Raw genomic sequence first — 25,288 nt, 5'->3', positions numbered from 1 at the left:
TCACATTGCCAAACAGAATGCTTTATTTCACTCTTCTATTATTTCTACCATTGCTTTTAAGTACAATAAAACTTTACTGAGTTTCCTACTTCCTTTAAGGTTTTGGGTTTTGATGTCTTTCTTCCCAGCACTTTGGGACTTAGTGAAGTTAACACTGCACTCAGTTTAGCTTAAAAATTTTCTTCACAGTTGCTACATAATGTTCATCTGGTGGGGGCTTCCTTGGGCTGCCAGGCTGCAGGAACTTCTTAATTGTAGGCATGTTGCTCATTTTGGTTTTAAAAGCCTGAAAAATAAAAGCGAGAGAGAGAAATCCTGACGATGTGAGCAGCAACGTTTCATGCACAGAACACTGGGCAGCTTCTTCCCCCTGCTGGTAGAATAGATTCATTCAGGCGCTGAGCAGGTCTATGCAGGTTCCTGCCGCCTAACACGAGGACACAGATGCTGCCAAATGCTTATTCTTACCAGCAAAAGCAGTGTTGGAAAAAGCAACAGATCTCCACTGCCTGCAAGAAACTGGAGGCAAAACTGCAATATCTAGGAGCATCAGGGATTGGTTTGAAAGGTCCATGTGCACCAACCAAGCTCATGTCCTTCTTTTTCTTTTCCATTGCTTCTTATGCTGGTGCAAACTTACCACCCAGGCAAACCAAATTAGCAACATGATTTCTACCGCACCACAAGGCACTTCTAAGATTGTATGGGTGAAGGTGAAATGGCTGGAAGCAGTCTTTGCTCAACTCAGCTGTCCTGTGAAGGCTTCTCGTGCTGTGTGTCTCACCTCAACACAGCCAAACCATGGAGCTGGCAAATATAGCATGGGCCTCAGGCTAGTTCCCAATCTAGGGTTGTGTCTGGTGGCTAGGATGAGGATGACTTGGGCATCTCAGATGACAATAGATGCCTTCTCTCACTGTACAGTCTGAGAGGACTCCCTGGAGCAGCTTTTGAGCATCTGGAGACCCCACAGTTAGCTCAGCAATCTTATGCACATAAGAACCTCCTCTGAGAATGGGACTAAGGGAGAGGAGCTTCACAGAACAACAGCCATTTCTTGCTGGCACATGAATGAACATTTCTTCTTCCTTACAAGCACTGGAAGGATAAGGGGGAATGCAAGAAGGAGCAAGAAAAGTAAAAACTGTGAAGTAAATAAACACCAATATTAGAAGTATTTTCTCTTCTGGCCATGAAGGCATCCTTATGATTCAAGTCATGTCAGAAGAACTGTGCCCATACCTGGTGGACAAGATATTTTCCCAAGAGATGGGAACTAGAGGCCAGAATTTCCTGAGGCTGAAAAATGGTGCACAGCTTGCAGTCTGGCACAAAATTCTGACAACCCTGTCGCTAAAGCAGCTCTTTCTGTCATGCTAAATTCAGACTTAAACTGCTGGGGTTGGGATTTGAGGGGGTAGGAGGAGTATCGCATCTCCTCCCCGCCCCATTCCCTCAAGTACCAAGCAGAAATTCCAGTTGGGATCGTCTGATGCTGGACTGCTTATTTTGTTCATGGGATCAGAGCCAAAGTCTTTGAGTGCATCCTTCAGGTTAACTGTTTTTAAGCACAAAGCAATGACCTCAAGCAGGGCATCATCAGTCTAAATCTGCATTGCTAGCACTGCTCTACTTACCAAGATTACCGGCACAAGGTTGAACTACGGAGCAGTATTTGCTTTTTTTAGTCTCAGACTATTTGGATCCACTGTATCACAGCTCTGACTCCTGCAGGTTCGCTCATGCACTGGGCTCTACAGCATGCTGCAGATCTGGAATTTTCTGATTTCTGATTGCCTTACTTCCACTTGGTTGCACATTTTGTACATGGTACAAAAGCAGAAAATTCATCCTTGATGACATCAAGTTGATTACTGGAAAAAAACTGTGGGTTTTTTTCACTGGGGCTTGAATCTCTAGCCATGCTGTAGTAAAGTTAATGGAATCCCAAATTTATAACACCAGCCAGTACAGAAAGTGGCACACTCTTTCATATTCTAACACGTCTATCCATGTCACAGAATTAGTTTGTTATTAGTATTAGGTAGCATTTACAAGCAGGAAGCAGGAAAACGAAAACAAGGCAGCTCAGGTCAGTGGTTTCCTTAGAATGACATTGATTTCTACTGAGATGGCATAAGCCACTTGAAGAGGGAGAGGTATGCCTTAACAGGGTTAAACAGGGGCACGGTGCCTTACAACAAATCAACAAAATCCATTCCCTGCTGTGCTTTACGTCAAACAAACATAAACACTGGTAGTTCATTGAAGAGCCCACAGTACTGACTTACATAGAATGGAGAGACAGTCACTGTGGGACTGTCCCCTTGCAAAATCTTTGAGGTCTTTGTACTGTGTGGTTCCTGAACACGAGTGTGTTCAATAACATCATTACCTGCAGCTGAGGAAACCCAGAAAGCACAGAAGGCACTTTCTCCTCCACTGCTAAAATGGCTTCCATGAGCTGAACATCTGCCCAGCTGAATCGGTTTCCCACAAGAAAGTCTTGGCCATGCTGTTTCAAAACCTGCAGAGTACAAGAGAGCACGGGTTGCAGATGGTACCTGGCAGCTAAGCCTTATGGCACAGCTGCAGAGCTAATCAGTGGCTGTAAGTGATGATAAGTGAAGTTTCACTTTTTAGCTAGAGATCTGTGAGCCCAAATCACTTCACTGTTGTTGGAAAAAATCAGAACTTCTAGTACACATATTACAACCTCTGGTCACTTGGTAATGATGAGTGATGATCGGTACTGGGAAAACAGACAAAGCCACACACTTAAATAAGCTATTAACAGTCATAAGGTTACAAATAGAGACAGTGGAGGAATTTAGATATTTAATTTATGGTTCTGTTCAACATACAGGAAGCAAACTTAGTATGCAAAATCAACATAGCTAACCAAAGAGAATCCCTGCCTCTGGGAGCAAGTTGTTGCAGTAATAGGAACTTCCAGGATACCTTCATTATTGCTTTCCATCAAAACTAAATGAATGTTACAAAAGTGAACAGCGTTGCCAGGTCTTGTGGGTTTGGTTTGTTGTTTCTGCAAGTGAGGCGTGCAGAAATCTGAGGCTGTTGTTTTACTAAAGCAGTCCCAATACCTCAGTGTTTTTGTCTATCTGATTTACTTGCGAGGGATTTCTGCATTCTTCAACTGAAGGACAGCAGAGAGATGTGCTCTGAACAAATACAAGAGTGGGATTTTCTCTCACGGAAAAACACAACACCAACATATGTGCTTGCTTTTACATCAGTAAAAAGATATGCTGTGTAAACTGAAAACATTTCACTTTGTTTGCTTGGTGGCTGTTCCGGTATTACAGCCCTGGCAACATAAGCTAACAAACAGAAGATTTGCTGTATCATTTCCCCTTCTTTGTGAGAGCCAAGTGGACTGAGGATCTGCATCTAACTGTACCACAGGCATGTTCTTACTTTTGGGAAAGTTTCTGATAGTTGTAAATGCAAGTTTTCTAGGCACATCCTTTCTGTCACGTACCTTTTCAAAGACAGGGAAGTACCTCTCTGTTGCCTTCTCTGCAATTGTGGCAAGATTTTTCTCCTTTGCCTCAGGTGGAGAGAAAGGAAACACCAAAATCAATTGCATCAGGTCTGATATTCCTTCCACATACATGTCGATCCTATTTGGGGGGAGGCAATAGACAAGAGCATGGGGTTTATTTCATTTGTATTCCAATTAACTAAGGCAACTTACAGGAACTGTGTATGACAATCACAGTGCCAAGTTTCATAGCCAAAACTAAACTCAAAACAAAGGTAGGTAAGTTTTAAAAGGACGAAAAGCCCATTTCTATTCATCAGCACTTCATAAGCAGTGGCTAAAACCTACACAAAGGCTACAGCCTGCTTTGTTGCGATAGCCTTTCTCACCCCTTTCCATTGGATTTACAGGGTAGCATTTGTTCTAGGTAATGTGGCTATCAAATAACAGATTGCTCATTAAGCAAGAGGAAGTGTTACGGTACAGGGCTCTCTCCTTCAGGTCTTTCCCATAGAGATTGTATTTCCCTGCGATGTAGCTGAGGATGGCTCTGCACTGCACCAACTTCATCCCGTCGATCTCAACCAGTGGCAGTTGATGGAACAGCAGGGATCCATCTAGGACAGAAAGTCGAAGGAGAGCTTGTTAATTCCTCCTGGACTTCTAGCTTTACAGGAGAGAGCATTTCTTTTGCAGTGCAGATCACGGACGCCTTTCCCTAACTCTGAAACTCCATGTGGTTAATTAACATTGTGGGAAAGATCAAACGCTGTCTGGTAGGCATCAGCTTTGCAGCTCGGTCAGAGCAGTGCAGCTGGGCCCCGTGCTTTGCAGCTTTGCCAGAGCTGCACTGCCTGACGGGAACTGGCACTTCTCCCTTGAACTCCTGGCCCCTGGTACTGCTGGCAGGAGAAGGCTGACCCAGCAGTTCCAGCCCCAGGGGCCCGAGGAGAATGAAGAGCTGTGTTAAATCTGAACTTCAGAACAAAAAGCCCAATTATTCTGAATGCAGATCAGTTCTCTGGCAGGCACATAAATACGGGTGGAAATAAAAAAAAAAAAAAGAGGTAGTACCACAGTAAGACTGAGCTACTTGGATAAAGGGACAGGTCAGGGCACTGGGAGCAGCAGTGCCAGATTCATTGTGAGGCAGTGAAGCCATGGATGGGGAGTGTGACAGCAGCTTGCTGCTTCACTAAGTTTTGCACAGTTGCTCCAGAAACAGGACTTTGAGCATCCCTGTAGATTTCCACTACAGGCCTGTCTGTCCCCAGTGTCATTTCACAACAGCTCAAACCCATCCAGCCGTGCTACCACCACCCCCTCCTGCCCCTGTGCTGACAGCCCTGTTTTCTCCCAGTGCTGGAAGCAGTCTGGCTGATCCTTTAGCGAGGCTGTGCTGAGGCCTTGTGTTCGGCACAGCAAAGCCAATCTTTTCTAGTGCAGTTTTCTGCTGAATTCATTTGCCAGCTTTGGAGATACTCTCTGCTCCATTTACATTTTTCGGGGCATCCAAAGAACAATCCTGACCTGTTGAAATCACACTGAAGCTCTAAATCCAAGTAGACAGCTGCCACTTTGCATTGCTCAAAGTTAAGCATTTATTGTAATTGCTTGGTCATTATTAATAGTGATTTCTTCCAAGTACAAGAATTCACGACACATTTACCTACTCTCTTTTTGCAGAGCTACTAAAATACTCTGCTAACCAAGAATCAATGAAAAATCTTCACTACATCACTAATTTACAGCTTAAATTCAAAAAGCAGCTCTCTTTGTGGCAAGGAATAGCCCATTTATTTCTCATAAACACTAACAGAATGATCCTGTGTCATCATGTCTTACCAGAACACACCTCTGCACATTAGGAAAGAATATTACCTGTAAAAAGACCCCTATCTAGCAGAAATAACATAGAATGGGAAGAAGAGCAGCTATACAAGCATACTTCTCAGCAAGAAGTTGCACTAAGTAGATAATAAATCTGACTTTCTGCCCCTTGACAAGAAGTATAGTGTAGCAAATGTGAGGACACCGAATGCCTGCTTTGTTTCCTCTCTACAGAGAAGAATTTTTCTCTTATGACCATCAGTAGGCTGCTTCTCCTGGTTCTGCAATGGAACCACTTCACATAAGCACTGCACATAACATACATGCAGGATTTAAAGCAGTTTGCCACTTATTTTGCTGACTGCACTGTGTGTCTGATGATGGTCTGTGCGCATACATTAAAGATGTAAGGGCCTGTTTGCCACAGAATAGCAATGCTTCTCGACATCAACCTGTGGCTATGTAGATCCAGCCAAGCCAGCTGGTCTCAGGCCAGTGGGTACAGACCTGGCCAGGGTGATGTACTGGAGTCTCAGTCTCCATAGCAGCTGCCTGGCTGCAGGGGGCTCACTGGGAATGGCTCCTGGCCTGGCCTGGATCCCAGGAAGTGCTGGAGGATTGCTAGAAGACCATCAGTTGGCACAGGCCAGAGCCACACCTGGCTGGTGGTAACTGTGCTCTGGAGTCTGCGCTCAGGGCTGCCTGGCACAAGGCACGCTGGCAAGGAGAGAGAAAAAAACTGGAGGGAGAGGGAGTGGTGGTTACTCATGTTCAGTCCTGCTTCGAATCATCTGGCAGCACTCCACCACATGACTAATATTCATCTTTCTTTGACTTAACGTATCAAAGCCAGCCTTTTTCTTTGTGCTCTGAGCCTCTAAAGCTCAGTATACGCATGTATATGAAAAGCCTTGAATTTCCTTAGAAGACTTCCCTGTCCTTTTCATCACCACTTAGTTCTCCTCTCTGGCTACAGATAGGCTTCCTTACTAAATGCTGAATTATGCCATTCTGTTTGGGTTAAATACCTTTGAGAAGGAAATTCAGATTTGGGCTTTCAGGACCTAAGCTATTGTATTTAAGGCTGTATTTGTTGTCTTTACAGCACGCAGCCCTCCCACATCATCGGATTCCCAGCCAGCTAGACCTGCAACTGATCTCACCGATACCACTTTTTTTATTGCTGTTGTTTTGTTCATTTTTGTTTTGTTTTCAGCTTTCCTTTAAACACAGCTTTCCCCACCTGAGTGGGCAGCCAGAACACAGCCAAGTCCTTTTCAGGGTGTCTCTTTGCTGCACTCGGGTGTTCCTGTCTTGGGCAGCAGGAAAAGTTCAGGACAGGCACACCTGGCAGTGCTTCTCACAGGCCCAGCTCCTTCCCCACCTGGGCAGCAAGGCCTTCTCCTTCCAGGGTGGCTGCAGAGGGCTTCGAACTGGGCTTCAGCTGACCAAGTATGAAGGCCAGTGGCTGGGGGTTTGCATTGCTGTTGGGATCTGGTCTCACTCCTAAAGTTTATGTGAAGGCTTTCTGGCTCCTTGGACCATGCCAGACTTACCTGGGGGAAGATTCCTGGCTACAGCTCATCCAGCACAGATGGCCTCCTACCTTACTGCCATGTCAAGTCCTGCCTTAAACTTCCAAATACTAGCCACGTTTAATGTGCTACTGTGAGCACAGTCTTAGAAGCTATGACTTCTATCTTATAGAAGTTATTTGGTACTGCAAAGAACAGGTTACACAAAACCAGTGTTTCAGCATTCTAGAAGTTTGCATTGGTTTAAGTAAACTGCTTTTAAATCACAAATGTACCTAAAAACGAGCAACTTTCTGATGGCCAAAGCCTCAAGCATCACAGTCTTACCTTGGCATAACTTCAATAACTGCTCTCTTGTTTCCAGAAAAATTTCTTCAAACTGGAAAAGAAGAGAGAAGAGCTCTTTATGTTTCTGGCATTTTTCTCCAACTGACTGCATATAACCTCAAGCAGAGCAATCCAGCCAAGCAAAACACGATGAGCTGGGGCTTCAGCTGTGCTGTTTGACTGTGAATCCCCTGAGGACTCTCCACCCATCCCAACGGCTGGATAGCAGCGGAAGGGCCTGGCCACTTCTGCCTGGTTGCACTGATTCAGAAATTACTGGAGTGCAAGCAGAAGACAGACATCTACAGGGAAGAGCAGGCTGCAGCCAGTGCCAAGGGAAGCACAAGGTCAATCAGCTCTTTCTAACACCACCCCAAGAGCACGTGGGTCAACAACATCCTTTTTTTTATACGCTTTGCAACTGCAATCTAAATAAGACTGAGCAAAAGTGATTTTGCACAGCTGGAAAACTTAGATTCATTAAAGGCCTTTTAAAAAATCCCTGTTTAGACCCACTAGGATTACTTCAGAAGACTGATGCCAGCTCTGTGAAACCCAAAGCTCCACTGAGTTTGCATTCCAAATACCAGCCACTGAACAGGGTAGGTCCAAACCTGAATTAATTCGAAAAAGAACTTATTCACCCTTTTGCAGTCACTTATTCCCTGTGTACATATTAAATTGTTTCACGCAGTGTCCATTTAAAGAGCTGAGTGCCAACCAACCTCCACTCCAGCTGCAGACAGCAGCCATCGGATGGACTCCATTCGCCCTCTCCCATTGACATAGGTGAGCCTGGGCTTCCCCGACATGCTTCTGAGCTCCTGGTGCCTTGAAAAATATTAAGCTGAAAACAAAGATCTCATAAAGCAGGTGTAAGTACATTATTTGGGGGGAAAAAAAAGAGAAAAGACTCTTATTCTCACTACATCTACTGCAAGTATACATTATTTGACTTAAAATATGAGAGACGGATTAGTGACAATGCAGCCTATAGAATCACAGAATCATTAAGGTTGGAAAAGACCACCCAGATCATCTATTCCACATGTCAACCCATCCCCACCACGCTCGCTAACCACGTCCCTCAGCGGCGCATCCACACAGTTCCTGAACACCTCCAGTGACGGTGACCCCACCACGTCCCTGGGCAGCCCATGCCACTGCATCACCACTCTTTCTGAGAAGAAATGTTTCCTAATTTCCAATCTGAACCTCCCTTGGCTCAGCTATTACCTCTTGTCCTGTAATAGGAAAGATGCACTGAGTGGTAAAATCTTTCCAGTGCTACTAGGAAGGGGTTTTCGTGGTCTTCTGCAAAAACAGACGTGTTTAAACAAGCAATCTGAATACTGAGCTGGAGGGGGAACCTCGCTGTATTACAAGAGATTAATACAAAGCCACTGGAAATCCTACCATGCCCTCAGGGCAGTTACTCAGTAACCTTCATTGCTGTGATCCCCACTGAAAAGAGGGAAAGGAAAAGGTGTTTTACTGCAGGCTAAAGTGTAGCTAGCTTTTCTTTTTTTTTGCCAGATGTCAGAGTGGGTCACACAGCTTCATCTGTCATCCACTTCATCCTTAAAGTAAATGAATCATTGATCTTCCCTCTGTTCCAAGAGGCAGATTGAGCTGCCTTGGCACTCATGGAATCATAGAATAGCTTGGGTTGGAAGAGACTTCAAAGATCAGCTAGTTCCAAACCCCTGCCAGGGGCAGAGTTGCCAACCACTAAATCAGTTGCTAAATCAGTCATCTTGGATGGCCTCAGCCTGTCTCCTTGGTGCTTATGGTCTCCCCCAAAACCACACCGGCAACCTGTCTGCAGGTGCCCCCAAAATGTATCCCAGGGCACCAGCACACCATGATCTCTGCAGCTCCCATCATGGCACACACCTTTGCACCATGAGGGAGTGTGGCACAGGCAGAAAGTCGGCATGAACCTACTTCATGCAGTATGGACAAACAAATGGGTTGTTTGTGTTGAAGCTGGAGCATATATTTGCCTTAATTTCTCTGTGTTTCATTGCCCTAATTGCTAAAAACCAGGACTCGAATCCCCCCTTCACAAACATGATAGTGTCATACACTACAGAATGGGAGGAAAAGAACGTAGAAATGGGTATCATAAGGATGTCCTAAAACCAAAACAAGATAAAAACAAACAAACAGAAATCCTACAGATGATTTCAGTTTCCTCAGAGCGAAAAACAAAAGCTGCAGCGCTCACACTGTTGCTATCACATGACTGCACTCACACTTCATTTTCCATTTAAATAAGGCTCAGTGCATTCTAGAGATATTTTCTTCAAATCACGCTGCTTTTTAAGTGTGCTTGTACATTCAGGCAATACTTTGCCAAAACGCCATTTTAAAGAGCAATGAGAACAATTACGGTAAGAATTAAGTTATGCTTTTACAATAGGAAAGGATGGCTCATGTGATTTTGACAACATAACCCAAATACAAAAGAGAAAATATCACCTCCAGTTTTAGAACGCAAACAACGGTTGCTAATTAGGGTCCTGCCTGTAAGTCAGTGGTTGCATTTGTTTCTACAAATGCTGAGTGAACAGTTTTAATGACGTGACTGTACAGTTTATCTATCTATCCGCAGCCAACTGGTGCCTCTTCATCACCACGCTTATCGGAACCATTGCATAGTATCATTCCAACACACATTGACCCTGCTTGTAATGCACCAAAACTTACAGTAAATAGGATGTTAACTATACAGCCAAGGGTTCTACAACTGCGCGGGAAAACATAGGCAGTGAAAAGCATTAGGCAACATTTTATTGCTTTACAGGAGTGAGAAATCCTTTATACCATTGAATTATGTGAAGAGTAATCACAAGTAGACAATAAAACCCTCCCATCAGCTGCAGCTTTCTAAAGTAAATAATAACTCCATCAGCCATAAGTAGATTTTAACAGTCTTAAACCTCTGACACAGAAAGAAAGACTTGGTTTTTTGTTTTGTTTTGTGTTTTTTTGTTTTTTGTTTTTTTGTAGTCTTCTCAGCCTTAGATCCACCAAACTGACTACACTGACTACAGAGGGCCCCGCTACACACAGCTCATAGATCAACACCTGTGTTACGGTGCCTGGATCTGAAGCTGAGTCTTGGACATGTGCCCGTGCGCCTGTTGCCACTGGAGATGGGCAGATACCATTCCAAACTTGCTGGCGACCTTTGTCCTTCTGAACAGACAGCCTGGTGCTTGGCAGGAAACTGCAGGTGAAGTCAGGCTCGCAGCATCACCACTTTGGTGGAAACCCACAAATCACCATTGCTTCAAGCACAAAAGTAAGTGGATGTATCTACATACATATGCATTTACCGCTTTTGTCTAAACTCCCCATTTCTGTCCTATTCTTTCCCTCAGTGCTTAAGAATCTGCTCTACCCAGATGTGAATCACACTGCAGGGTTAGTTTCCTGATTAAAAAGATCTTTCTTGCTCTATATGGTAGCCCAAACACTTAAAGAAAAGGTAGTTCAGAAGTCCATACTTACCTTCTGAACTCAGTCTCCACTGCTTACAGGCACAGTCTCACCTCTGGTTTAACTTGGGAGCTCCTCCTACGCCTGGGGAGTTCCCAGCCATACCCAATAAGAGAGAATTTCTCCTATTGCCATTAGTATGACGTTAGGGAATTTAAAGGCATATGTATCTGAAGGTGCCACTCAAGGCAGAGACTCCTTTGCAGCCTGCTGATTTGACCGTACTATGGGGTAGTCCCACAGTTTCTATCATAGCCATCTATTCAAGCTCCTCTTCTGGAGTTACTGGGGTGTTTTACACACATATAAGAGAAAGACAATTTAAAACACTGAGAACACCATAAGTTCTTCTGTATCTTATTTAAAATAACAGCAACTTTTTAAAAACTAACCAGTAAATCTTCTAGGCCTATCTTAACAGTAACCAAGATTCTTATTTTCAGTGCTGTCTGGCATAAAAAGAATACCCAAAGTAGGGGATAACAATTCCCAACTACTTCTAAACACAGCTTGCTGGTGACAATTTGCTTAGTGATAGCTTGGTATAAAAAACAGATGAGCAGTTTATGCGACAACTTAGCCCACGTGCTAAGGAAACAGCACTGATTTTGCAATCGAGCGTACATGGAGATGTACACACAGTGTATACAGAGATGAAGTGAACTATGATTTTCCTACACTGCTTCCGTGACATCTATCTACCTCAGCTTTGCTATCTACATGTCAGATAAAATGAACAAAACGGAAGGGAGAGTGGACAGACACAAACATAGCTTAACAGATATGAAGTAGGATTTGGACAGCAAAGACCTTTTTCTCACCTCCAGTGTAGACTAACATAGGATGTGGCATCATTTACTCTCTGTATCAGCATGTTAGCACAGCTAATCTGAGGTCTGCCCATAGAGCGCACACTGAGTCATGACACAGTCTGTTGCTGTACCAACATAGCATCACAAGATGGGCAGTTTCAGGACCGAAGTCTTTACCTGACTACTTTGAAGAAATTTCAAAATGCTGCTACTTTCCTTTTTTTCCTCCCATTTCTGGTTCAATTACAGTTTATCTGCCCAACAGCTGCTGACAGCCTCCTCTAGAGGATGCATTTTCACTTGAGTCCTCTTGGAAACTCTTAATTTATGTTCTTCAAATGTTGATGGTGTCAGCAAAATACAGCGATATGGTGCTTCTTCCTACGTTGCCTAATTCTAACCCTCTCAGATTCATCATCTGGAGAATAAAGTAGATCATTAAATGTACATTTCCATATTGCTTCCATGTCAAATCCAATTAGTAACCTCCGGAAAATTCACAGGTACAGGCTGGAAGTGTTTGCCCATACCTGTCCGTGATGGCAGCACTGAGTAAAGATTAAGCCATTCTTGCTTTGAGGTCTCTGATATCTCTGATTTGAGCCACAGTGATGAGCAGTCAAGCAAACTGTTCTGATGCTTTTTGGATTTACTGAACAATGTCACATCCAGATTCAACAGTTGTTCCCCTTCCACACATCCCTGCCAGGAAGAGCTTACCCCTTGTTATATTTAGATGATGTTTGAGGTCCCTTCCAACCCAAGCCATTTTATGACTTTGTGAAATTTTTGTTTTGCTTTCAGCTCAGCAGTTGTGAAAGCAATGTAACCTCTGTAAGCTCCATTGGCATCTGTATCTACTGCCTACGAGATTTCTTTCATCTCTATCTTGACTTGTTGTATAATCCTCCAGAGTAGAACAGAAAACAAATCTGTTTTATAAAAACTCCGATAAGCCGCACCTGTGAGCATCCAGGCAGATGGCACAGATCCCAGGTACCAGTTAAAGGATCTTGGGTTGGGCACAAGCATGCCCCATCCAGCATGTCAAGTTCCCAGTACAGTCTGTGAACACACTACATGATGATGTACCTTAGAGAACTCAAAGACTTCTCTAAACGTGATGCTCACAAACCACCAAGTTGCTGTCTTGGAGCACCATGCCTGATTCCAACTTCTGGCAGCATATTTTCAGGGGTGAGGGCTGGGTATGCAGCTAAATGCTGCCGGAGAATGAAGCAGGGAGTTAGGAGAATTCTCCCCGTGCTTCCAATCAAGCTCTTAAGATGAAGAACAAGCACGCACTGATAAAACTAGAGTCCACATAAGTAGTTCAACCAAGTTGTATGTCACACAACCCAAGACGTGCTGACCTGTCATACTGTGACACTCCAGCAATGACTCTAGTTTTGTCCTGACAGCCTTACTGAACACCCAAGTACATAGACTCTTAGAATTCTATGATCCTTAGTTGGAAGGGACCCACAACGGTCACCAAGTCCAACTCCTCGTTCCACATAGGACCATCCAAAATTCAAACCCTACTGTACATACACTCCCTGAACTCTGTCAGCCTAGTGCTGTGCCCACTGTCCTGGGCAGCCCATTCCATGCCCACCGCCCTCTGGTGCAGACCCTGTCCCTAACCCCCAGCGGCCACTCCCCTGGCACAGCTCCATGCCATTCCCTCAGGCCCTGTGGCTGTCACACAGAGCAGAGCTCAGCGCTGCCCCTCCACTCCTTGAGGGGGAACACTGTTGACTCACGTTCATCTTGCTGCAACCAAGATCACCATGAGTATGATACCAGCCAAGCTGGCATTGCCTCCTGCACATTTCTGCAGGCCAGTTGGCACTTATCCAGACCACCAGCACAGAAAATTCTGAGAAAAGCAATCCTAATCCTGATTTACACTCATTGTGCTGCTGGCGAAGAAAGCTTAAAAGGAGGGAAAGAAACAAGATTTATGCTAGAAAAAATGAGAGGCCAGCACACAGACCCCAGCAACAGCATGTGCCTCTCCTTGCAGCAAAAGTTTCCTAGCACAGCTGTGACCTGGGCCAACCAGCTCCGTCCCACAGGGTGCCCAGGCACCGCGGGTGGGCAAGTGCGGGCCAAGGATCGTGTCCAATAACTGCCTCAGAGGTGGCCACCCTGTGTGCAAAGTGGGAGTGGCTGTACAGACATCAGCTTCACCACCGTGCCAATGGCTGCGGGGCCGGAGCACCATCACCAGCACAAACAGCGCCGAGTAATGCAGAACCCTTTGAGGGTCCACTTCTGTTCCTACAAACCAGCTTTGTTTTTACTGAAGTTTGTGTTTCCTCAGAATTCATTATCCTTTAGAAGGAAATACTCTCTCCTTCCCATGGACTCCCTTACACAGATCTGTCAGCATGAAAAGATTCAATGAGACGAGAGTAACGACATGTTATTTATACAGTATTGAACAATCTGGCTTTTAAGACTCTCTCTATTAACTGTTTTGTACTATCATCTTCAAAATGACAACGTGTATGCGTTTTAATAATATTTATGAGTATTATGGAACCTCTGCATTTACTTTTCATACAGACGGCGGTTTCCTTCCTCAGCTCTGCTTTTTCATTTTATAGTCTTCGCACTTTACTTTGTTGGCTGTATTTCCCACTCCCCTCTTGACAACTTCTGCACTCTGGAAGGCTGCAAGAACCTTCCAAGCATTTTAACTTCTCTTCCACGAGGGAAGATATGCTGCACTTCCCAGAACAGGAACACTGAAAGAAGGCTCCGGTGTGCCTGAGAACCAGGCTGACACTTTATACACTCTTTATGTACAAATAATGAACTTGTAGTAAATAAAACGCTGGCAGTACATCCGTGCTAGAAAAGTGATGGTGAAACCACGTCTCACTGCTTCTCCCAAGGTTGGTACAAAGCAAATGCAGAAATCTGTGTTGGGATAATTGTTTTATTACCTCCAAACAGAGTTTGGTTGAAAGCCAAGTACGTAGTCCAGAACAGTATAATTGTATAACAATAAGGAGAAAGGTTTACGAATCCTCCTGCAGGTTAAAACTTCACCATAGGTTTATATAGATGTAATAATAATTATTTCCCAGATGTTTCCTTCCACAAGCCTCCTATCTATAAGGTGTTTCCCATGGACACCCTTGGCAATGAAATAAGCACTGTGTGCTCTACTGCTGTAGCTGAAAGCACAGATTCCGAGGCTTCTACATAGGAATGAGCAGAAAAGACAAATCACCTTTGAGGCCTAAACCTACACATGGGTCTTCAGTAGTCTAATTGGGAAAGGTATCTCTCCTGCAAAGGGCAAAACTGCAGAGCAATGGCAAGTCTTCAATAACATAATGACTTCTTTGACAAAGTGAGTGGAGGGGAGGCCTGTGCTTGAACTGCTGTTTGTCTGAGTGGGCTGGCTGGGAGCTGAGGTTTGGAGTCTCAGGCTGAAGGACAAGGGTGAGCTCCTCCTGTCTGTTGCCAGAAACAGGGTGGCGTTTCCTTTACATCCATGTTCAAGTGTGTATTGGAGAAACTGTTCTGAAAGGAAGGTATCAGGACAGGCAACAGGAAAGAATTGGAAGCTGCAACTTTGCTTATTTATTCTCAGTGTGCGCGCTGACTCGGATCACCAGTCTCACCTTTCTCCCCTCCTTATTGTCAACTTTATTTACTTTAATCTTCTGCAAACGTTGCTATTTTTTTTTCCAGTCCCCTTGTAAAACATTACACTGCAGAGTAGCAAGGGCCTAATTGCTGTCTTCAACTATCTAATGAGAAGACGGGAACAAACTCTCCTCGGGAAAGCAAGGTGAAAGGAGGAGAGGCAACAGATGCAAGTTGCAGCAACAGAAATGTTAAGCAAACACAATGAAGTTGTACAACGACATGGTCATGATCTAGAAGGCGCTGCTGCACATGGGTTTGGGCATGGCTGAATTCTGCTCTTCACTCCTGTGAGACACGCAGACATGCTTCCAGTCACACGGTAAGAGGTTAACCCGGCCTTTCAGCTCAGATCAGTCGCCACCTGCAGATACATACTTCTTTCCATGACTGCAGAAGTAGCCGTAGTTCAGAACCAGGCATGTGGTGCTTAGAGTTACTCTACCGGGCTCTGCCCTTCAGCTCCTTGCCACAGGGGCTGTGCAGCTTCCTGCTGTGTTACTGGGGATGGCTCGGGGCCGCACCATTTCCTCCCCACGTCTTCACCATTTTCATCTCATCAGTCTCCAGAGGGGCACTTGCTGAAGGAGCAGGGCTCCATCTAGGGCAGAAAAAGTGTAACGCCCGTTCAATTCAAGGCCTACAGCTTTTGTAACGTTGAAATGGAACCGAGACACACCCCTGTAAGTGCTTAAGGCTGAGAATAACCTTCACTAGAAGCAAGATCTTATGTATGCTGCCAGCAATAAAACATTGATCAGTATAGGATAGCTACTGTGGCTGAGCAGTATCCTATGCTCCGTTGTCCTCTTCCCTCTGCTGGGGAAAGCCACTCTCTAGAATCCCCATGTCACACTCAAGATGCCTTTATGATCGTTTTGTAACAGCAAGGAGATTCTGTAAACCTGTTATAACCACTCATAACCGTGCAAAAGGGTTTTGCAGGCACCGTGGGCGTCGCAATTCTTGATTTACCATTTTAACAATAAACAAACAGGTAGTTGGGCTCCTTATTTAAGAGATCCCAATTTAGAAGCAGCTCCCTCCCTCACAGCCCCTTGGCAGCTCCTCTGGTAACTGCTGAACTCTACTCTCTGGCTTCCCACTTGGCAGCAACCATAGCCAGCCAGCTGTCCTCAGCCTTCTCCACAAAGACAGCTTTTGAGCTGCGTTTCAACAGGGGGGTTGTAGTCTGCTGAGGGGGAAAAAGACAAAAAAAAAAAGAGTAGAAACAGTAGGTACATGGTCTAAAAGAGGGGAACTGGAGCTCCAACAAGGACAGAAGTAGAAACAATTGATCACAAATATGCAGAGAATGAATGAAAAAGAAACAACTGAGCCATGAGTATTTCAAAGGCCATAATGTGCTGGTGCCAACAAGAAAGAAAAGGAAATTGTTCTGTGAGTTTCAGGCTCATAAATGGCTACTTACATGCTAAAAAAATGTACGAAAATGAGATTATAATGGAACAGCAGCTTACTCCTCCTAAACCTAGAACCTTCCAGCCCCAAAATATGCACGATCAGCAAAGCCCCTCTTGAACCTCAGATCAGTGCCTGACTCAGTGGCATTAGCTCCAGGGCTACCACCAGGTCCAGGAACCCACATGTCCCTTTTGGAAATCAGCCAAGAGACAAGCCCCCCCATTGCATGTCAAAGCATATGCTGATGTGCCAGGTGTTGGTGCTTGCAGCCCCTTGGTCTTCCTGCCACAGCCTGAAATATTCGCTATGAATAGGGTGCACGGTAAAGACATCAGAACCCTTGCAGGGGACACACTTTGCCTACATTTGGCATCTTACTGTTCTTTTGGCTTTCATAGTGCTGAGAACTTCAGTTGCTCTGAAGCTGTGAGACAGCTCCCTAGTGGGCAATTCGTTCATCAAGTATTACTCAAGTGTATTTGCTGCATTACAAGGTCAAGAAGCATCCCATTTCTCAACATACAGCCAACTCAGGAATTAAGCAGTGACACGGGAGATTGAGCAGAAATCTTTAAACTACAGAATTAATACAGAACTATAAAAGCTATGAAAGCCTAAGATAGCATCCTATTAAGCAGCCCTTCCAAACAGTGTCATTCACTTCAATGATTAAAAACATTTGCCATTCCTTTGTGCTGAAACTAGATTCCATCTGCTGAAACTACAGATAAAAATGACAGAGAGGAAGAGATCTAACTAACATTTTGAGTTTGGGAGTTATTAGAGTTTAGGTAGGAACTATACCAGGTTCGTGTGATGGTTTACCACCTACCATCTCCTTTCTTTGGTTTATAAATGCAAAAGAAATGCTTTTTCACGAGCAGGTTGATAAGGATCTTGATAAGGATTTTCATTTCAGGTTGATAAGGATCTCCTTCAAATCAAGCATAAAGAATATATCCTCAAAGACAAGTTACAACAATTTGCAAACCTCAACCTTCATCCATGAGACAAATATGACAACAAGCACATGTAAGAATAATGAGTTTATTTGATTAGAGTAGATCTTCTAGATAGGCCAGTTATACACATATAACATTTGGCAGTCATTTTATTTCCTGATTCAGTAATAAAAATGCAGCTTAGTTATGAAGGCACAGCAGTGGTGTTTCACACATCAACAACATCCAATGTGTCTGGCACGAGGAACACCTCCGTCCTACATTCTTTAAAAGCTGTTTGTTTCATTTCCTAAAGTGAATCTAAAATCAATAAGGACCCGAATCAGAACTAATCATACAGAAACCTGATCTGGATCCTCAGAGCTACCACAGGATGCTGGAGCTGTCAGTCAGCAACTCACACTTCTTTCTCTTTTGCTTTCCCTTCCTCCGGTGAGACTGCTGGAAAACAGCACATCTGATGCCATTTCAATCGGTGGCAATTACCAGAAAAATCTCAAGAATGGATTAGTAGTAAAGTGTTATACTGGTAAGCAAAATACTTGTACGCTGTGTTTTGTATGAGAGAACTCAAGGTACTGCTCATTACAACTACTTTTGAATGCCTCCTCACCTTCCCTGCACAGTTTAATTGTGCCATCTGGTAGCTCTCTTCAACCAAGAACAGCCCTTGCTTTAGACAAGCACACTAATGTGGTTTTACATCGTAATACATACGGAGAACCCTCCTCACAGTCTCCACGTATTTATCATCAGAAATAGGCTTTCTCTTGCTTCCAGGCGCCAGGAACTTCTTGATTGTGGGGATGCTGCTTATCCTTTTTTTAAATGCCTAGAAGGAAAATGGTAAGAACATTGCATTTAAAAAGCAAAGTAACATGAGAAAAAACAGTTACACTCATTTGTGTAAGCGGAGGATTTGACTGAAGAGGGGACCACTGGCAGAAATCATTAAGCAAACAGTATCATCTACTGCTGGAGATACTGCTAACGATACATGTCTGGCACTGCTCCGTCAGTACAGGAAATACTGATCAGACCTCTGCCAATATTCATCTCAGTCTTCCTAATGAAATCATTAACATCCTTTAAAAAGTGGCTTGCAAATGCAAGACGAAAGAAATACCATCTTAGCTCTGGATAAATTTACCCTCTCTCACCCTAACCTCATTTTAAATAGTGATTAAACAGCCCTCCACCTTGTATTGATGTACAATGATGTGGAAACAGTTATTTGTGGTTTCTGATGTGTATTCTTCTCAAATCATATCTTAATCTAGCAAATACATTCTGCTTCTGGCATCACAGAGCTGGTGAGAAGGGGGGAAAAAAGCAACCAAACAAAAAGGAGAGTGGTTTTCTTCAGGCTTCACAGGAATTACTCTAAATGATAATACATTCTGTAGATGAATCCTATTAGGACATTTGTCCTAAAGCAAGTAGAGCAAGACTGCAATAAAAGAGGAGTGACAGATACTCTTTGTCTTATGGAACTGTCCACACAAAACAAGACTTTGAAATGTCTTTCTACCATATCTCCAGCCATAGAGTATACTGTTAATGTAAGTCACCTGTAACAGAGGAAATCCCGAGAGAGCGTCTGACTTCTTCTCTTCTAGCATTAAAATGGCTTCAAGAAGATGAATATCTGCCCAGCTGAGACGGTTGCCAACAAGAAAGTCCTGGCCATGGTCTTTCAAAACCTGGAGGTGTCAGAAATGAAAATATTCCAATGTGGGTAAACAGATAGAGTTACCTTTTCAAAATGCTTGGGTACAGCTTTGGTAACACTTCTGTCCTATTCACCTTTCTCTCCCATGGCACAGGGATACTCCCAGAGTGGGAGATGTTAGTTCAGTGCCTGCAATCACTGATCAGTTATCTGTGAGCAGTCCTCCAAGCAGCAGTCTGGAATCCCAGGGTTTCTCTTACCCATCCTTCCTTCCTATTGCCTCAGGTAATGCCACACACTGTATCATACTGGAATTTACAGACTAAGAAATCTTTATATGTATATATATATATATATATATATATATATATGTATCTCCAATGAGAAAACAGAGATCAGCAAGATAAACACTGAGATCTCAACATGGCCTATGCATCAGGCCATTTAGATTAGAAAACTTCATCGCCTGGAAGTGCTCCTCCTACCTCTGCCTGGGGAAACTTAAGAGCATCTTTGAAACTGTAGTAATAACTGTTTGTTACTGTGGTTAAAAATAAAAATGAAAATGAAACATAGGAGGAAGCAATTCTCCTACGTACCTTTTCATATGCTGGGAAGTACCTGCTTGTAGCCTTCTCAACTACAAAGGCACATTGTTTCACCTTATCCTCAGCTGACAAGAACGGGAAACTCAACAAGAAGCCCATAAGGTCATCTGTTCCCCCAACATACATGTCAATCCTTAAAAACAAACAACAGAACTGAAATAGGGTGGTGCCTCCACAAGCACAGATTTGCAGCGTGTTAAATTTGAATTTCCATATGCAGAAGTAGTTCAGTATTTAGTCACCTCTTGAATACCTCTGTCAAGTTATATTAATATTTTACTTGACAACGGGCCTACTTATCGAGTATTTTTTACGTCAAGATGAACTAATTAGAACAAATTAGTCAGGTTGCATTTAACTGTGGCCTGTCAGTCTCACTGCAAATTACACATCACCAAAGCAAAGGTGGTTCTAAGAATATGCAAATATACAGTTTATTCTACATGTATCTAAGCTACTATAAAACATTCATGAAGAGTAGTACTGGTACAGTACAGGGCTCTCTCCTTCAGGTCTTTCCCATAGAGATTGTATTTCCCTGCTATGTAGTTGAGGATGGCTCTGGTCTGCACCAACTTCATCCCGTCGATCTCCACCATGGGCACTTGCTGGAACATGAGGATTCCACCTAAAGAAAGAGAAAGCCACGCGTTACTGTACTGGTACCTCTACGTCAGATTTCTTCCTGTCTTCATAGAAGTGTCACTTTTATATTGAGCTTGCTCTAGGGAGTCTTTTTTATTAAACTGGCATATTTCCATGCAAACAGTAAATTAAGACTAATTAAAGTGAAGAATGGAGTAATTGTGGGTTATCAACCTTGCTTTAAAAACCAAAGTTCAGAGAAGGTGCAGGCAAGGCTGTGTACAACAGCTTTTATGCTGAAATTTAAATATAATTTGGACAATCATGACACTAAACACATAAGCTAAGTAAGAAGCTTAGCTTATATCAACTAATTCTAAATACATAAAAAAGTATTTCTTTCCTACTACTTAAAACAGAGATGAAGCAAATGCTAGATTATAAAATGTCTTCCTTATAGCCTGTATCTTAAGCTAAAGCAGGGGGCATTCCATGAACTTTTAGGGTAAGCAAGTGCAAGTTGCTGAAGCCTGGAATAAGGTTGTTGGACAGCATTCCATTGGATTCACTTCACAGTGCTGCTTTCCTTGGGAGTGAGAATCCAAGCATCCTGGTAAAGCTGTTTCAAAGAAGGATTTACAAACACTCAGGGCCTACTATATTTTATGGCTAACTGACAGACAACTGCTGTAAAGACTCAGAAAGAAGTCAGGCCAGCCAGAAACTGCACATTCACCTAAGGCGAATTTTTGCCAACAAAGTTTTGGCAGCAGCACACACAAACCAAACAGCCCAGGGGACTGCAAAACTCTGTGAGCTGGAAGGACATTCAGTTTTCAGTTGTGTCTGCCCACATGTGGAAAACATTCAGTCTCTGCAGCTGCACAAAGCTCTGCCCTAATTCCCTCTCTTCCATGTGGTAGGCAGTCCACACAGTCTTCAACCTTCTTCTCTGGGACCGAGCGGAACCTGCTCACACTTCTCTTGAGGTCTCATATGCACTCACTTTGCAGGAGCTTCTCATACTGCTCTCGTGTTTCCAAAAACACCTCTTCAAACTGGAAAAAAAAAAAAAAGAATAGGAAAGAAAAAGAAATGAGCATCTTTACACATTTCTAGAGCATACAAACTTGGGAAGTGCTTAACAAGGAAGAGAATACACACTCTGGCCCCTACATTCCAGACATGGCCCTAAAGGAGAAAAAATCAGGGGCAGAAACACTGGTAAAATCTCTTATGATCATAGAGTTGCTCAGATTGGAAAAGACCTTAAAGATCATCAAGTCCAACCACGACCTAACCATGCTACCCTAACTCTAACCTCTGCTAAATCATGTCCCTGAGCACCACATCCAAACAGTTTTTAAACACATCCAGGGATGGTAACTCAACCACCTCCCCGGGGAGCCTATGCCAGTGCTTAACAACCCTTTCTGCAAAGAAGTTTTTCCTGATATTCAACTTAAACTTGCCCTGGTGCAACTTAAGGCTATTTCCTCTAGTCCTGTCACCTGTCACCAGTGAGAGGAGACCAGCCCCGCTCTTGCTGTAAGCACCTTTCAGATATTGGAAGAGAGCAACAAGGTCTCCCCTCAGCAATCTCATCAAGATCGTTACTGAAGATGTCAAATAGAAGCAGCCCCAGTACTGAGCCCTGGGGGACACTGTTCATGACCAGCTGCCACCTGGATTTAACTCCACTGACCACAGCTCTTTGGGCCCAGCCATCCAGCCAGTGTTTCACCCAGCGGAGCATATGCCCATCCAAACTGTGGGCAGCCAGCTTCTCCACGAGGATGTTGTAGGGGACAGTGTCAGAGGCCTTACTGAAGTCCAGGTAGACCACATTGACAGCCTGACCCTCATCCACTAAGCAGGTCACCTTGTCAAGAACAAAATCAAGTTTGTCAAGCAGGATACACCATTCATGAACCTATGCTGGGCCTGATCCCCTGGTTGACCTTTAATTGGTCCATCATGGCTCCCGAGATTATCTGTTCCATAACCTTCCCTGGCACTGACATGAGACTGACAGGTCTGTAGCTACCAGGATCATCTTTCTGGCCCTTTTTGAAGACGGGTGTCACATTTGCCAGTCTCCAGTCCACTGGGACATCCCCGGTTAGACAGGACTGCCAGAGAATGATGGAGAGTGGCTTGGCAACCACATCCGCCAACTCCCTCAGCACTCTTGGGTGCAGTCCATCCGGCCCCACGGACTTGTGATTTTCCAGCTTTTGAAGCAGGTCCAAAACCATCTCATCATGAATTACGCAGGGCATATTCTGTTCCCCTTCCCTATCTTCCAGAGTAAGGGGTCATGTGCCCTTAGTCTGAGAAATGCTGCTAAAGGCAACCCCGGTAGAAAATCTGGCAGTAAGAACCAGAGTGAGAATGGTTTATTTGGTATTGAAAAGGGAATTTAATCTGAGACATTCAACAGTACAGAGCAGGCTGTCCTTACAATGCTTTCTGATATGTGGAAAAGAGGTCTGCTGTGTGATAGGTTGATTTGGTAGCAAGACAGGAACAAATTCTTAGAAAGTTAAAACAAATCCTTTGCAAAATGATGTTCAAGAATTATGCCAAGCAGGAAGCTTAATGCAGAAGCATAGTTAGGACGTCTGACGATGAATTATTCACCAGATGAAAAACCAACAGATGCAGATCTGTACGATGTAGTTATAATCACTATGGTTGAGGATGGCTGTTACTTATGGAGGGATTCAATTCAAGATGAAGGTGCCAGTGTCAGGCATCTACATGTACGTGTTTGCATGTGCCATACACGTGTAAGTTGCCATTACAGTCACCTTGTTCACTTCACCCTGCTACGCCTTCCTATATGGTGCAAGCATAGGTGCCATGCTGCAGCTTATTGCAAAGGATGGAAGGAAAACATAAAAATCCTGGAATGAGCACCCAACCGAAAAGATAAAGATCAGACAAAGCAAATTCACTGCTGTTTGCCTTGGCGCAGATTATATTTGCTATGCTAAGAATACATATCTTTCAGCTCAATAGTGTAATAGTGAGGAACAGAAGGCTTAATTATTAATTACTCTTGCAGTAAGCACAGTTTTGAATGATAGTGCCATGTCTGAGAAGAGATGGAACTTAAACTTTTGTGCGCCTAAACTGATTGCATTAAATCAAAATGAGTAACCACCCTATTGCATCTAGGGGTACTTTTTTTGATTAGTGACCCCTGTTCTGACTCACAGACAAGCTTGAAACACGTAGAATAATGTTACAAAGGTGGAACAAACCTCAACCCCAGCTGCAGCCAGCAGCCAGCGGATCGACTCCATTTTGCCTCTTCCATTGAAGTAGTAGAGTACAGGTTTTGCAGCCATGGCTTCAGACTTCCTTTACCTAAAAACGTAAAAGCAAGCTGTTAATAAATGATTCAAAAAACGGATGGCTCTTGGAATACTGGTTCACAAGTCACCCACAGGACAGAAAATTGGGTTAATTTCAGACAAAACATTTCAGTAAAGCTACTGTCTGTACAGACTTGGTTTTCCTGCGGCATGGTCGCAGGTCACTGAGCTCCCCCCAGACCCTGGAAAAGGAAGCATCAGATGCTAAGCAGGAGATAACAAGAGAAAAAAAGTGTTGCCGATGAGTACATCAGCAAAAGTGTTCACAGAACCATAGGATCATCAAGGCTGATCCTATAGATCACAGACTAACAGAATCGCAGAGTCACCGAGGTAAGGTTGGGAACGACCTCCCAGACCATCCAGTCCAGCCATCCACCTCCCACCAATACTTCCCCACTGAACCATGTCCCTCAGTAGCACAGGGTTTGTGGAACGCCTCCTGGGACGGTGCCTCCCCCACCTGCCACGCAGCCCATTCCAGCACCTGACACTTCTGGAGACGAAATTTTTCCTAACGTCCAACCTGAGTCTCCCCTGGTGCAACTTGAGGCTGTTCCCCTGACTCCCATCGCTAGTTACGTGGGAAGAAAAGACCCCTAAGACCACCCCGTGCAACCACCAGCCCATCCCCACCACGCCCACTGACCGGGCCCCTCAGTGCCACAGCAGCACGGTTCTCGAGCGCTTCGCAGGACGGTGAGCACTGCCCGGAACCTCTGCACGGCCTCAGCAACGCGACTTTCAGCCGGGGTCGCTGCCCAGGAGCCGGCGGCTTCGGAGCGCAGAGCGAGGCGGGAGAGCTCCGGCCGCGGGAGGCTCAGTGTCACGCAGAGCGCGGGACGAGCGCTCCGAGCCCTCCCAGTGCCGCCCCCAAGGCAGGGCGGCCGGCGCAGCTCCCCGCAGCCCGCCAGTGGGAAGGCTCTGCTTTGCATAACGCGCAAGGCCTGCTGGGAGGAAAGCGGAGCGAGAAAGAGCGTTAACGTGCGCCGAGTGTTTTAGAGCAAAAGCATTCAGACCTGAAGCAGCGCTGAGAGATGCCTCTGCCGCCCATTTACTGGAACGTTCAGACCCACCGCAAGTCACCGTGACCTTGAGGACACTGAGCTGTTGGCCGTTATATAGCACTTGGGGCAGCTCGTAGCTTTGGATGTGAGGGCGATCTGGCTGCGACATCTGTCACCCCATTGATCGCCAGGGTTGATTCGGCTGATCTGGCTGGCTAGGCGGGTGTCCCCTTCCTCCCTCACCGCTCCATGTGCGTCCCTCCCGAAGCTGCGCGCTCGGTCGAAGAGGACGACCTTCCCCGATAGAGACGGTACCGTTCATCGGTCAAGGGTATACGGTAGCTGCGCTCCCCTGCTAGAACCTCCAAACAAGCTCAAGGTCCATTTGTAGGAGAACGTAGGGTAGTCAAGCTTCCAAGACTGCAGACACATCCAAGTGAGGCACTGCATGGGGCAGTCTG

The 25,288-nt window shown here is 44.6% G+C and overlaps 3 protein-coding genes across 13 annotated transcripts; all 3 read right to left on the bottom strand.

Annotated features, from left to right (window-relative positions):
• GSTA4 (glutathione S-transferase alpha 4) lies at nucleotides 1-10,766 on the bottom strand. Of its 5 annotated transcripts, none has more exons than XM_040696767.2 (7): nucleotides 8,434-10,766; nucleotides 7,923-8,044; nucleotides 7,198-7,249; nucleotides 3,990-4,122; nucleotides 3,503-3,644; nucleotides 2,396-2,527; nucleotides 1-286 (listed from the first exon to the last, which is right to left on the bottom strand). In XM_040696767.2, exons 2-7 carry the CDS (start codon nucleotides 8,007-8,009, stop codon nucleotides 161-163), a joined length of 672 nt encoding a protein of 223 aa, XP_040552701.1. In that variant the 5' UTR covers nucleotides 8,010-8,044; nucleotides 8,434-10,766; the 3' UTR covers nucleotides 1-160.
• A 6,877-nt stretch (nucleotides 10,767-17,643) lies between these two features.
• LOC396380 (glutathione transferase) lies at nucleotides 17,644-24,673 on the bottom strand. 7 transcript variants are annotated; one of them, XM_015284821.4, is made up of 7 exons: nucleotides 24,470-24,673; nucleotides 23,707-23,812; nucleotides 21,444-21,495; nucleotides 20,348-20,480; nucleotides 19,844-19,985; nucleotides 19,144-19,275; nucleotides 17,644-18,404 (listed from the first exon to the last, which is right to left on the bottom strand). In XM_015284821.4, the coding sequence occupies exons 2-7, from the start codon at nucleotides 23,791-23,793 to the stop codon at nucleotides 18,261-18,263; spliced, it is 690 nt and encodes a 229-aa protein (XP_015140307.1). In that variant the 5' UTR covers nucleotides 23,794-23,812; nucleotides 24,470-24,673; the 3' UTR covers nucleotides 17,644-18,260.
• On the bottom strand, nucleotides 24,565-25,171 carry LOC121113147. Its single transcript, XM_040697449.2, has one exon. The coding sequence runs from the start codon at nucleotides 24,994-24,996 to the stop codon at nucleotides 24,565-24,567; it is 432 nt and encodes a 143-aa protein (XP_040553383.1). The 5' UTR covers nucleotides 24,997-25,171.
• Nucleotides 25,172-25,288: the final 117 nt, after the last annotated feature.

This window comes from Gallus gallus, chromosome 3 (genome assembly GCF_016699485.2).
Source record: "Gallus gallus isolate bGalGal1 chromosome 3, bGalGal1.mat.broiler.GRCg7b, whole genome shotgun sequence".
NCBI classification, from domain to species: domain Eukaryota; kingdom Metazoa; phylum Chordata; class Aves; order Galliformes; family Phasianidae; genus Gallus; species Gallus gallus.
This window is presented reverse-complemented; position numbering and strand designations above follow the sequence as displayed.

Excerpts from the sequence above, each read along its gene's own strand:
- LOC121113147 (XM_040697449.2), bottom strand. The coding sequence starts at position 24,996 with ATGTCGCAGCCAGATCGCCCTCACATCCAAAGCTACGAGCTGCCCCAA.
- LOC396380 (XM_015284821.4), bottom strand. The coding sequence starts at position 23,793 with ATGGCTGCAAAACCTGTACTCTACTACTTCAATGGAAGAGGCAAAATG. Across the intron at positions 20,481-21,443 it reads GTATGAGAAGCTCCTGCAAA|GTGGAATCCTCATGTTCCAG; the intron begins GTGAGTGCATAT and ends CTCTTTCTTTAG. Across the intron at positions 19,986-20,347 it reads GACCTGAAGGAGAGAGCCCT|GATTGACATGTATGTTGGGG; the intron begins GTACTGTACCAG and ends TTTGTTTTTAAG.
- GSTA4 (XM_040696767.2), bottom strand. The coding sequence starts at position 8,009 with ATGTCGGGGAAGCCCAGGCTCACCTATGTCAATGGGAGAGGGCGAATG. Across the intron at positions 3,645-3,989 it reads GACCTGAAGGAGAGAGCCCT|GATCGACATGTATGTGGAAG; the intron begins GTACCGTAACAC and ends CCCCCCAAATAG. Across the intron at positions 287-2,395 it reads CTGGGTTTCCTCAGCTGCAG|GCTTTTAAAACCAAAATGAG; the intron begins GTAATGATGTTA and ends TTTATTTTTCAG.